Source organism: Dreissena polymorpha, chromosome 3 (assembly GCF_020536995.1).
Source record: "Dreissena polymorpha isolate Duluth1 chromosome 3, UMN_Dpol_1.0, whole genome shotgun sequence".
In the NCBI taxonomy this organism is placed as follows: Eukaryota; Metazoa; Mollusca; class Bivalvia; order Myida; family Dreissenidae; genus Dreissena; species Dreissena polymorpha.
In genome coordinates this window covers 79,008,544-79,019,525 of record NC_068357.1, presented here as the reverse complement: position 1 = coordinate 79,019,525, position 10,982 = coordinate 79,008,544, and the positions used below count along the sequence as shown (strand labels likewise).

The window sequence follows — 10,982 nt, the reverse complement described above, 5'->3', positions numbered from 1 at the left end:
ACACTGATTAGCCTTTGCAACGCGCACAAGCTTCTCAAGGACGACACTTTCTGCTGTTATGGTGTTTTTTGTTTAAAGAGAGTCTCTGGTACTGGGATGACAATTAATGCACAACGAATTGTGAAAAATAAGAGTCATAGTGTTGTTATTTTGAATGTGTAAGTTATCTCTATAACATAAATATGAGGGTAAACAGTGCAAACACATCTCGACCTGTTCTTTAAGACACACTCTTTATAAATTTTAATGGGTTGTGTTCATTTCAAACTTCAGATATAAAAAGCAATACTATAAATTTGAAAACCGAGTTGCGTCTAAGATTATGCAATGGCGAAGAACTTCAGTGCCTCCAGCGCTTTGATTAATCATTGCTACCCAAGCGTGTTATTGTCAGAACGAATCGTGATGCATGCTCCTGTTTTGATTCCTTTGATATTTGGACATATTATTACATTTTTTACTAAGCTTATGTTTTCCTTTTAATTATGTTTAATACATTGCTGGAAGTAATGAATGTTGATATAATTCATAGATAAGTGGTCTTTTCTGTTATCTTATTGCTGGCCTCACATACTTCTGATAAATACCTGATGTACTTATCGTGGCATGTATACATAAGGGCGTATTAAGTAATTAGCTAAATTATTAGGTGCATGTTCTGTAATTTAATCAGCAGAGTCTACAATTATACGAAATATAGATTTCATACATGGACGTTTAATGTTACTTTCATACATACAATTACAAATACAGTTAAAATCCGTATATAATCAATATTAGTAAGATATACATTCAATTCTATATTAAATATACTACGAATGAAATGTAAACACAGTGCTTCACTTAAGCTTCGGTCATTGCATTGTCGACAGCCTCTTCTATTATAAGTAAACGATTCCACTTAACGCCGCAAACTAACCTGCAATTGCAATTTTGTTATTATTTTTAATGATTGCAAAATCAACATGCTAACGAATAAGTAATGGTGTTTATCGTTCATGTTTTCCATGCGCATTACTCATATTGTTTTTCAAAGCGCAAAAATGTCGAACCGAATGAAAAATAAATCACTTAAATATATTGAATTGTGTAGTTGTATATTTCGCTGTCTGTACCGTCAGTTAGTTATACTTATAAAAACATCAATTGCATAAATACATTAAAGTGTTTTAAATATCGACATAAACAGAAATAAGAATCAAATAGTAAGGGTGGTTATCGTTACATTTTGGTTGCACTAAACAAAGTAATTTTATGCGTGATTTTACACGTTTGCTGTGGAATAATGATCTTCAAGTGAAATCTGCTACGTCACAAATAAGGGAAATAAATAGCAAAAAATCCTGATTTGAATCCATTCAAAATGTTGTATATTTAATTTCCATGACATTGGTTAGACGCAGTCAGTAAACATGGTGAATCCAACAAATCAATGGCAGTAATTTAGCCCGATTGATTAACAACCATAAGTTCAAAATCTATACACACACGTAAATTATCAAAACAATTAATAATGTATAACCTCGCATTTCAATAACCAAAACGTATCAACAACATAATGCAAATAAACAGTAAAAACTAACCATTATGCAATCACATATCAAAACCGCCTAGTATATGTAAGTAAGCAGAAGTAAGCATACAAAAGATTTCTATACCCATCAGTTGTTTTGACCCAATTTCCAGTCCATAAAGATGTCTTACACTTCTATTTAACCTAAACCTCAGCAACCTTTTCGCATGTTAAATAAAACACACTCTCATTTAACTCACATGGTCCGTTTACACAGACAGCAAACGCCTCTGTGTTTCCCTTACATGCCTTGCCGTAAGCGAAAGGAATCGGGTCGGTAGATGTCCTGTGTGGCAGCATCACATTTGGCTGAACAGCTCTGCCATGGTTGCCAAGTAGTCCAGCTCTGCCATGGTTCCCAACTAGTCCAGCTCTCCCATTGGACCCAACTAGACCAGCCGCCATCTTTGAAATGTATAAACAATTACTTACGTTTATTTAACAGATTACAAAACTTAACACATATTTACGCCGCTTTGAATAATCCATTCACTTATGTGTATGAAACATGCTAGTTTGAAACAAATATGAACTGGATCAATTTCAACACCCGATTAGTTTAAGTATTGTTTGAAAAGGTAAACAACAAATGTATAATTAAAATTGAGATTTGAGCTTTCTTAGATCAACGTCACATGTAACCGAGCAATCGGACCACTTTGATAAATCCGACCAGTTGCCGTGCACTAAAGGGTAGACGAGAGAGAGATCAGTCGTATTTGTTTCAGATCCTCAGACTGTTTAAAGATTCTGACGAAATTCGTATAGAAGATCAGATTCAAATAACCATTCGAAAACAAACCTTTCTTTGGCGTCCAATCAAACTGATGTTTAAGGACCAATACTTGAGCAATGCAGTTGCTCAATCTGCTTCTCGTTTCAAAGTAATCATTGGGAATTAATCATGTTCTATAAATTTTAAGTGGTAAGCATTCACGTTAGTTTTGTACATAGCTTGTTTGTTCTTTTCCAACCGATCATTGGGAATACATCATTTACGAGTAATCTTAAATGGCCAGCATTCACGTTAGATTTGTACTTATGTACTTAGCTTTGTATGTTTGTTCTACCAATTTTTATAAGTCATTACATACAATGGGTCCGTAAAGTATGTTTAAACATGTGAAATCATTAGATGTAGTCAGCGATAGTAACATAAATCTGAAGACGGTTTTAAAGCGCTTTTGAAGATACTTTCGTTTTATCCATTGTGAACAACTTTCATGAATAATAAAGTGTAGGTTTACAAACAATATTTTATTTAGTTATGAACTTAGACCATATAAGTATAGTATGCATTCAAAACTACAGTGTAAATATACAAACTAGGGTATGATCGACAACCAAAAAGACGTAATCAATTAATGTTTTCCTTTGAAAAACACTCGATTATTTTTCGGTTAAATATCAAATTAGAAAAAAATAATGATGTAAATATAATTGACGTTTGCCTTATAAGCAACATTCTACTATTCTTAAACGTGTATTAAAACTTAAAAGCCGGATCTCAACTGATTGATTTTGCGGTGGTAAAATGTTAACCTGTTTTAACCTGGGTTTATCTACCAGTGATTTGCTGCTAACATTTAGAGTGTTTATAAATAGAAACACGTGTTTGAGCAGACAGCATACTTGGTATAGTATAGAATCTGTATTTACATGTAAACTTGATTTGAGTCATTCGCTAGCTATTGGCTTAAAGAAGTTCATAACCTTTCAAGTGGGCGGTGCTTAGCATTTACAGGGAAATTTCAAGCAGACAACAAAAACTTTTTTCTCTAAGTCAATAACTATATTACTTACAATCACCAAATTACACATACATATTTTTTGTATACCAAAGTATATGTATGCCAAATTTCATTGGAAAATATTAAATAAAAAATGCAATATTATGAATACAATCAGTGTACAGCTGAATAGTAGACATTTTGTGAGTTTGGGGACCTTTTATACTGCTTCTCCGGTGTTAAAGTACAGCACATTATCCAGAACTATTGATAGCGAAGCAATATGGATTTGTTTATCGAAAGTAACTCAAAGTATTAACGACTTTCAAAATGATTTAAGTTCGATTGTGGCGAGCATATTGTATTTCCTGGACATGAAATAATATAGATGTGTTATGTATGTTTTAACTATAAACATATATCTATATATATATATATATATATATATATATATATATATATATATATATATATATATATATATATATATATATATATATATATATATATATATATATATATATATCGTTCAAGTTGCTGTGTCTATTTGCCCCAACATTCTATAATTTCCGCTCATTTTAAGTTCGTCTAAAGATAATACCATGTAAAAATTCACACACAAACTTAGGAGTCAGGCTTTGTTTTGTTTCATTTTAAGATTTATGCTGCAGCCACAATTACATTAAAACTGTAATAAAACTGCTAAATTACTACTATAATAACTATTAAAACATAAAACTTGCAACGTTTCAGTATTGTGTAAGCGCTTGTCCACATAATTCATATTGTATGGAACAAACTTCACAAATATAATGCATTACGGTACATACCTATGTTTAAAAATAAATATTTAAATGGTATCTCTGCCACCTATTAAATCTATAAAACAACTTTCTTGTACAGCCACTAATTTGAGATTCAAAAAAGTTCAAAATAATAGAATTTGGTCTGTCTTCTTAAATATATTTGTCTGCATGTTCTCATCATAAAAGAAATTATTTGTATGTGCATACAATATTTAGCAAACAAAAAGATTATCTTTTAAGTTATCAAATTTTCTTTATCTGAATCGAAATTCCTTTAAAAAAAAGTATGCATATACGAAAAACTTCAGGGATATCCTTGAAAACAAGCAAAGTAGTTGCACATCAAATAGCATAATAACAGACAATGTATGGTTATAAAGTTGACATCTACTCGATGTATTCTTATTCCCAGGGCCTTTTAAAGGGACCTTTTCACGTTTTGGTAATTGACAAAATTAAAAAATTGTGTTTCAGATTCGAAAATGTTTGTTGTAGTTGTGATATTTGTGAGGAAACTGTTATAGTGAACATTTACCATGCTCCAATATATCCATTACCGTGTGATTATTTAAAACCCTGAAAATTATAAGGCGTTGCGATGCGAAATGATTGAATAATTTGGAGAGTTCGGTAGTTTTCGTTATATTTTGTTACACTACGAGGATGGCTAATTTAAAGTTTAAAATGCATTACTTATTCGTATGAGCATGGATGGCCGAGTGGTCTAAGCGTTAGACTTTTACTCTAGGGGTCAGTGGTTCGAGCCCAGTTGAGGGTTCTTTTTTTCTTTTTTTTTCTTTTTCTACAGAAGCTTTTAAGATCCAATGTTTACATTAATCAATATAATACGTTTAATGACAAACTTCAATATCTGCCAAAATCTGTGAAAATGTCCCTTAAAAGGGACTTGTTTGAACATTATTGAAATAACTGAGTCACATTGAAAGATTGTGTTGGTTGTGTTAATTTTGTTACGTAGCGTGAATCACTTAAATCAAGTATATCATATTTGGATATAGCAGTCAGAATGGCCGAGTGGTGAATGTAAAGGTCTTATAATCCAGGTCTTTTTATCCGCTGGGGATAAAAACTGTTCTTTTTGTTTTCTTTCTAAACCTTCAATTCTTTTATTATATTAAAAACGCTTCAGTTCATGGGTTTAAATCTTGCGAGTTTAAGGCATTTACTAACACACTTCAAAAATATTCCAATCTGCTAACAAACCCTTAAATTTGAATCTAGCGTTGTAAACTACAGAGTCATCTAATAAATAATTGAATTATGGTAACAAATACCAATATTTTTTTGCAAATACATAGCAGACATTTCACTGATAATGACTATCGTCTTAAACGTTATTACGATTTGTGTTCTTTAATATTTGTTGGTAATAAGTATTTAGTATAAGTATCGACGGATTGAAGCAAGAAGCATTTTAATAAGTGCAAAATGACCCTCCAGATAATACAACAGTCCAGCGTTTTATATTTATGGTAAATGTTTCATAATTATGTATGCATGGCTTACTATAATTTACTATTAACATTCCGAATATCAAGTACATATAATATCAAATATGGAATATTATATATAGTATCAATATATGATCTATATTATATGTTATCTAGTTCATCTATATATGATTTATTTATAAGATATATACATGCAGTATCTTATTCATCTATATATTATCATAAACAAGAAAAAATTGAAAAATATAGATATACAATTGTTACATAAACATTACTTATAGTCTAACCGAGCTAGCACAATCCACAGAACTTTGGGCATGTCGCTTTTACATGATGTTCGTTAGCGCAAACGTTAAAAGGGAGTTCAGACGAGCACAGTCCAGTGTGGGATCGTCAACGCACGCCGATACTAAGGTTTGACAAAGGATCGATAATACGCGAATGGTGGTAACATATATTTTTCCTAGTATGTGATAGTCGTCTACATACACTGTATAGCGGGATTTGTTGCGTAAAAATATTGTTTGTGAACCTTTAAACGTGGCCTAATTTTAAATGACTAAATGCTTTCAATAGTGTACTCACGCTTTCTGTGAGCACAGTATTGGTCATTACAACCGCTCGTACTGCAACACTCGTGGCAGGCATAATGCTGCATTGTCTGGATGGAACGACCGATGATTCCGAATGTGTTTACACCAGATGAGCTGCAAAGCTATATTTTGGCACAAAATTAAAAATTAATGATCAAATATACGGCAATTTAATTTGACTAACAGTTCATAATAATATTTGTCATCTATGCGATCTGAGTTATAATAAAGATCGTCTACTCGTGCGACACACACTGAATAAGGTCGGGGTGTAACTAACAATATGTTGCGGGTGGTATGGAATATAATAATAAACAAGTGAGACTGTAATATTCAAAAAGTAAATTTTTTTGTTTTATTAAAGCAAATAACAGCATTTGTTTTAATAAAAAAAATAGTACCTGATTGTTTTGGCACCCCATGTTGTAGCGTTCATAGCTGCCCACGTGGACTGTTTGCGAAAAGCAGGACTGGTGGAATGAAACAATCTGACATTCAGAACAGTATAATCAATAATCACTATCCATATGCACGCAATCTTAGGTTTATTTAGACTACACATGTATAAATTTGTTCTTTCACCTATCTAATTTTACAAACAAAAATAAATCTTTATATGTTATTTTATACACGAGTCTATAAGAGAATACAACTACATCCAGTTTAAACCAAACTGTGTATGAAAACCCATAACGACACAGTTAACAACATCCAAAACATATTTATGAATTAATAAATGACGAAAATCTTACCAACGTATTAATGATGTAAGAGCTTTTATGAATAGTTGATGATATTCCATATTTAACTTGTATAAGAAATAATCGGTGATATATGACATTAAGGCAGAACTTTCAGTACATCATTATTTTTCTATCGGAAGCCTTTTGGAAAGCTAAGAGCCCATACACATAAACATTGTGTTCTATAAGTGTATCCAAGTGAGTATTTTTGCTCGAACGACATAATATATATAGTTATTTAGGTTATGATGGTGTGTTTTCTGCATAATTTTGCTAAAAAAGACAATTCATCAACATGTCGGACAAGCTTTTTATCTTTTACGTGTTATCCGTTTATAAACATTGGTATTGTTGCTTGAAATACATTTTTTATCATTGCAATCATCAACACCTATGGATGTTTCGCTTTGGAATTCGAACCTTTTATTAAGAATGTACGCCCTATCTACTTCACTCGGCTTATCCGAAGTCCTTATGCTTTCTATAAACATATGTAAACCGTTAGTATTCCTTAAATAAATATCTGCTTGAAATGAGAAATAAATGCACATAATGTATAATTAGGGGGGATGGGTGATTTCCCACTTTATATCCCTTCAAAGGCATATCCAAACCCGTAAAGAGGAAACAATCTACGACACATGAATATTTTTATAATGATCATAAAATCATGTATGCTTTTAACCTTAAGAAAAACAATAACGGGACAATAAAGGTGTCTATCTAATAGTTATCATCGTTAAGCACCAACCTGGCCATTTGAGCATTGACTTGTGTTAGTACACGAATGTTGATCACCTATGTTTTGACAGTTGAAGCATTCCAGGCTTTCTGAAATAAATTACAGACGTAACCATATAGAATTACTTTTACGCCTTCTATTACGTAAAATGATATATAAAAGTGAATTTTACTGGCATATATGGTTATATCAGATTTGTAATTTATTTTTATTAAAAAAACAACTTCAATAGTATGTTCGAATATTTCAGAAGTATTTTATACATTTGACAATTTTACCTACCAGATAACTCTGTGGTTAACAGCACTCCAGCAAAAATCAAACAGCCTGAAAAACGCGAACCTTTAAAAAGCGCCATTAAATGTATTATCAATACCATTTGATCTAAAATTCAACGTACAAATAATAAATAATGTTTAAACTAAGTTTTCTGTTAATGGCATAAGTATGTGCACTGAATATTGGTATAAACGTTATCCAAAGAAAAGTAAATAGATGGTAAACTAAACTAAAATACTGTTGAAAAAGCGAAAATTCTATTTATACAAACAAACAATTAACATTTATGTCATATAATGTTTATCAATTTAATATTTCGAATTATAGCAAAAGAACATTTACTGAGAAGTTAAAAATTTAAAACCGTTATAATATGAATAATAATAAGCCTTAACTTACCAATATTCATGATAATTCGTAGTTACAATGTTAAATATTGCGAAGTGCACGGCGGCGTATTTATAACTGAATGACATGCAAATGTCCAAACCTTTATGACCTTGCCATATGTATTACTGATACGGTAACCAAATCTAGCTACGCATGTTATAACTTGATCTAGAACATCCTGGTCGATTTTTGTGCAGCAGGACATATATTACACAGGCAAGAGTATGTTTGACAAATGAAATATAACCAATTAAGATTCATCAAAATTCGCAGGAAATTGTGGAATCGAAATATTCTTAGATGGCGTTTCCGTTTTCGTAGTCTCCAAATTTCTGTCAAGAAAACAGAAATTATCGTATTGTTTTATCTTCTTAATAGAAGCAATACGGAAAGTGTATGAGTGAAATCATTTTATTTCTTACTCTATAGTATTTATATTTATTTAGTACAATGATTTTTTAATCTCGCTGTGGCCAGATTTAATAGCTAGAAACAATCAAACCCGAAACGCAATGTTAGTGTAAGAACTTTTTGGTTTCGGTGGATGTAATGGTAACCTTGACCTTTAAAGTGGGAACCTTTATAAATGACAAAGTAACTGAGAGAAGACAATAAGGAACACCATACATTTAAACTTATCCATTTAAGTCAAACATTTAAATCACAAACGCAAACTTATTAATATACTGAAGGATTTTCAATTTGAATAAGCCAGAAGGATAAGTCAACATGCGTCATTCATTATGATATATTTCTGTTAATCATAGCCATTAGTAATGGAAATGCCAGCAGTCAGAGCGCTCAGCTGGTCTAACACAATCATGGTTTACTTTCGATCCTGTATTTGTAATGTGATCGCAACATAAGGTTGTTACTGTGTACAATACTTCCTCCAAAAGCAGATTGAAACGACACGTTCTTTAAAATATGGTCACGAAAACCATCTCGTGCCTATAATCGTATTATCTGTCAAAGCGGTTTCGATATATGTGGAATTTATGTCACGATCGAAAATTTTAGCGCAATTTTTAAATAGATTCCAAATACCAATGTCCGACCAAGACAAGGTTATTGCAAACAAAGGCGACTTAAGTTCGCAGATTCAGATCTTTCATTTATTGAATTTTATATCCAGCAATAAATATCAACATAAACAATGATATGTTAAACGATTAACATTATTCTTTGGTGCTATTACTTCAATCACTACTACTCTACTCCTTCAACTACTACAACTACTACTACAACAACTTCTACTACTACTTCACCAACTTCTACTACTACTTCTACTGCTCCTAATACTACTACTACTACTACTTCTACTACTACTACTACTACTACTACTACTACTACTACTACTACTACTACTACTACTACTACTACTACTACTACTACTACTAGTAGTACTTCTAACTTGAGCCGCAGATGTCGAACAATCAGCTAGCTGTCTTGCTCTTACTGGTGTACTGGACATGATTTCAATGGGAGTCATCATACTGAGTGTTAAATTTAAAGATGAATTTCAGTTTGCTGGTTAAAGTACTAACTTAGCTGTGTATTTACAGTGGACGTAGTGGTGCGGTGCATGACTAGGTAATTCCATATATACACTATTTTTACAGACTTGTGGCCAGTGGAGCAACACAGCTGATGAGTTAGTAGCACTAGTTCTTCAGACCAACAACTTTATTTTCAACGTATTAAGCACATTTAGCTGTAAGGGGGGCCATTAGCTGTAAGATCCTGCCTTGGATCTGTTAAGCGCTTAGAGTAATGTTTTTTTAGAACGAAGACCGTAGCGCCTTTTCTTAGTCAAGTATCGGGCAGCTGTTTGCCTTTTCATAAATGCACATGTCTTCTTTAGCATGTCGTTATGTTTCCTTTTAAATAAGATAGGCAATAAACCTAGAACTTTTAGATAAATGAGCACCTGTCAATTCAGATTTTACTATTGCAGAATCATCCAGACCATGATTGAGCTTAAGGATTGTGCTGCAGATGCGGCCTGTGCAGTTCCGGGAGAAAGTCACTGTCTTGGGCACTGCGGTCTGGTAAGCACTATTTACAGCCTCGCACTTTTGGGTGGAGGTCTGAATATGTGTGCTTTCAATGCTATCTGGTCCAAGTACAATTTGAATGCATGCTTAAAGCGTTAAGCAGTATTTTCCACAGTAACCCTTGTAGAAAAAAAAAAATACTTGAAAGTACTTTTGCCATTTAATTTCTAATTCCCTTTATATTTCTTTTGTATGTTTTGTTTGCTCTTTTTAACTCTGACATGCCATTTTGCTCAGATTGAAAGAGCAAACCTGTTTTGTTTAGAGCCATGTCCCCAGCTCCTCGACATTGCCGTGTCAATAATGAGAAAGCATGGCATGATGTCTCCTCTATGTGTTTCCTTATCTCAGTGTTGAACATAATTGCCAGTTTAAGGGGCCTATACATTTTATTTGATTATAGGTCTGGACGATCCTTGCCTGACTCTGGGTTTGTGTACACCTCAATCCGACACCGTGTCCTGAACCGCGGCCGCAGTGGTGCAGCGTTTGTGGACGACCCATCAACATCCTGAAAGGTCAACACTTCACAAAGCTGTGAAATTTGATCCTCATTCCCAGGTAGTGGAATCAATGTACACTGAACTACAGAGGAAT

At 32.7% G+C, this 10,982-nt stretch overlaps 1 protein-coding gene across 4 annotated transcripts; it reads right to left on the bottom strand.

Annotated features, from left to right (window-relative positions):
- Positions 1 to 701: 701 nt before the first annotated feature.
- On the bottom strand, positions 702 to 8,460 carry LOC127874889 (uncharacterized). 4 transcript variants are annotated; one of them, XM_052419555.1, is made up of 7 exons: positions 8,338 to 8,460; positions 7,942 to 7,986; positions 7,669 to 7,748; positions 6,576 to 6,662; positions 6,167 to 6,296; positions 1,774 to 1,978; positions 702 to 919 (listed from the first exon to the last, which is right to left on the bottom strand). In XM_052419555.1, exons 1-6 carry the CDS (start codon positions 8,345 to 8,347, stop codon positions 1,815 to 1,817), a joined length of 516 nt encoding a protein of 171 aa, XP_052275515.1. In that variant the 5' UTR covers positions 8,348 to 8,460; the 3' UTR covers positions 702 to 919; positions 1,774 to 1,814. The 4 variants fall into 4 exon arrangements, with proteins under 4 accessions (XP_052275515.1, XP_052275517.1, XP_052275514.1 ...); XM_052419557.1 differs by having other exon boundaries at positions 6,576 to 6,644; positions 8,338 to 8,459; XM_052419554.1 differs by having other exon boundaries at positions 7,942 to 8,001; positions 8,338 to 8,408.
- Positions 8,461 to 10,982: the final 2,522 nt, after the last annotated feature.

Excerpts from the sequence above, each read along its gene's own strand:
- LOC127874889 (XM_052419554.1), bottom strand. Across the intron at positions 7,749-7,941 it reads GTTAACCACAGAGTTATCTG|AAAGCCTGGAATGCTTCAAC; the intron begins GTAGGTAAAATT and ends AATTTATTTCAG. Across the intron at positions 1,979-6,166 it reads ATACTGTGCTCACAGAAAGC|ATGGCGGCTGGTCTAGTTGG; the intron begins GTGAGTACACTA and ends TACATTTCAAAG.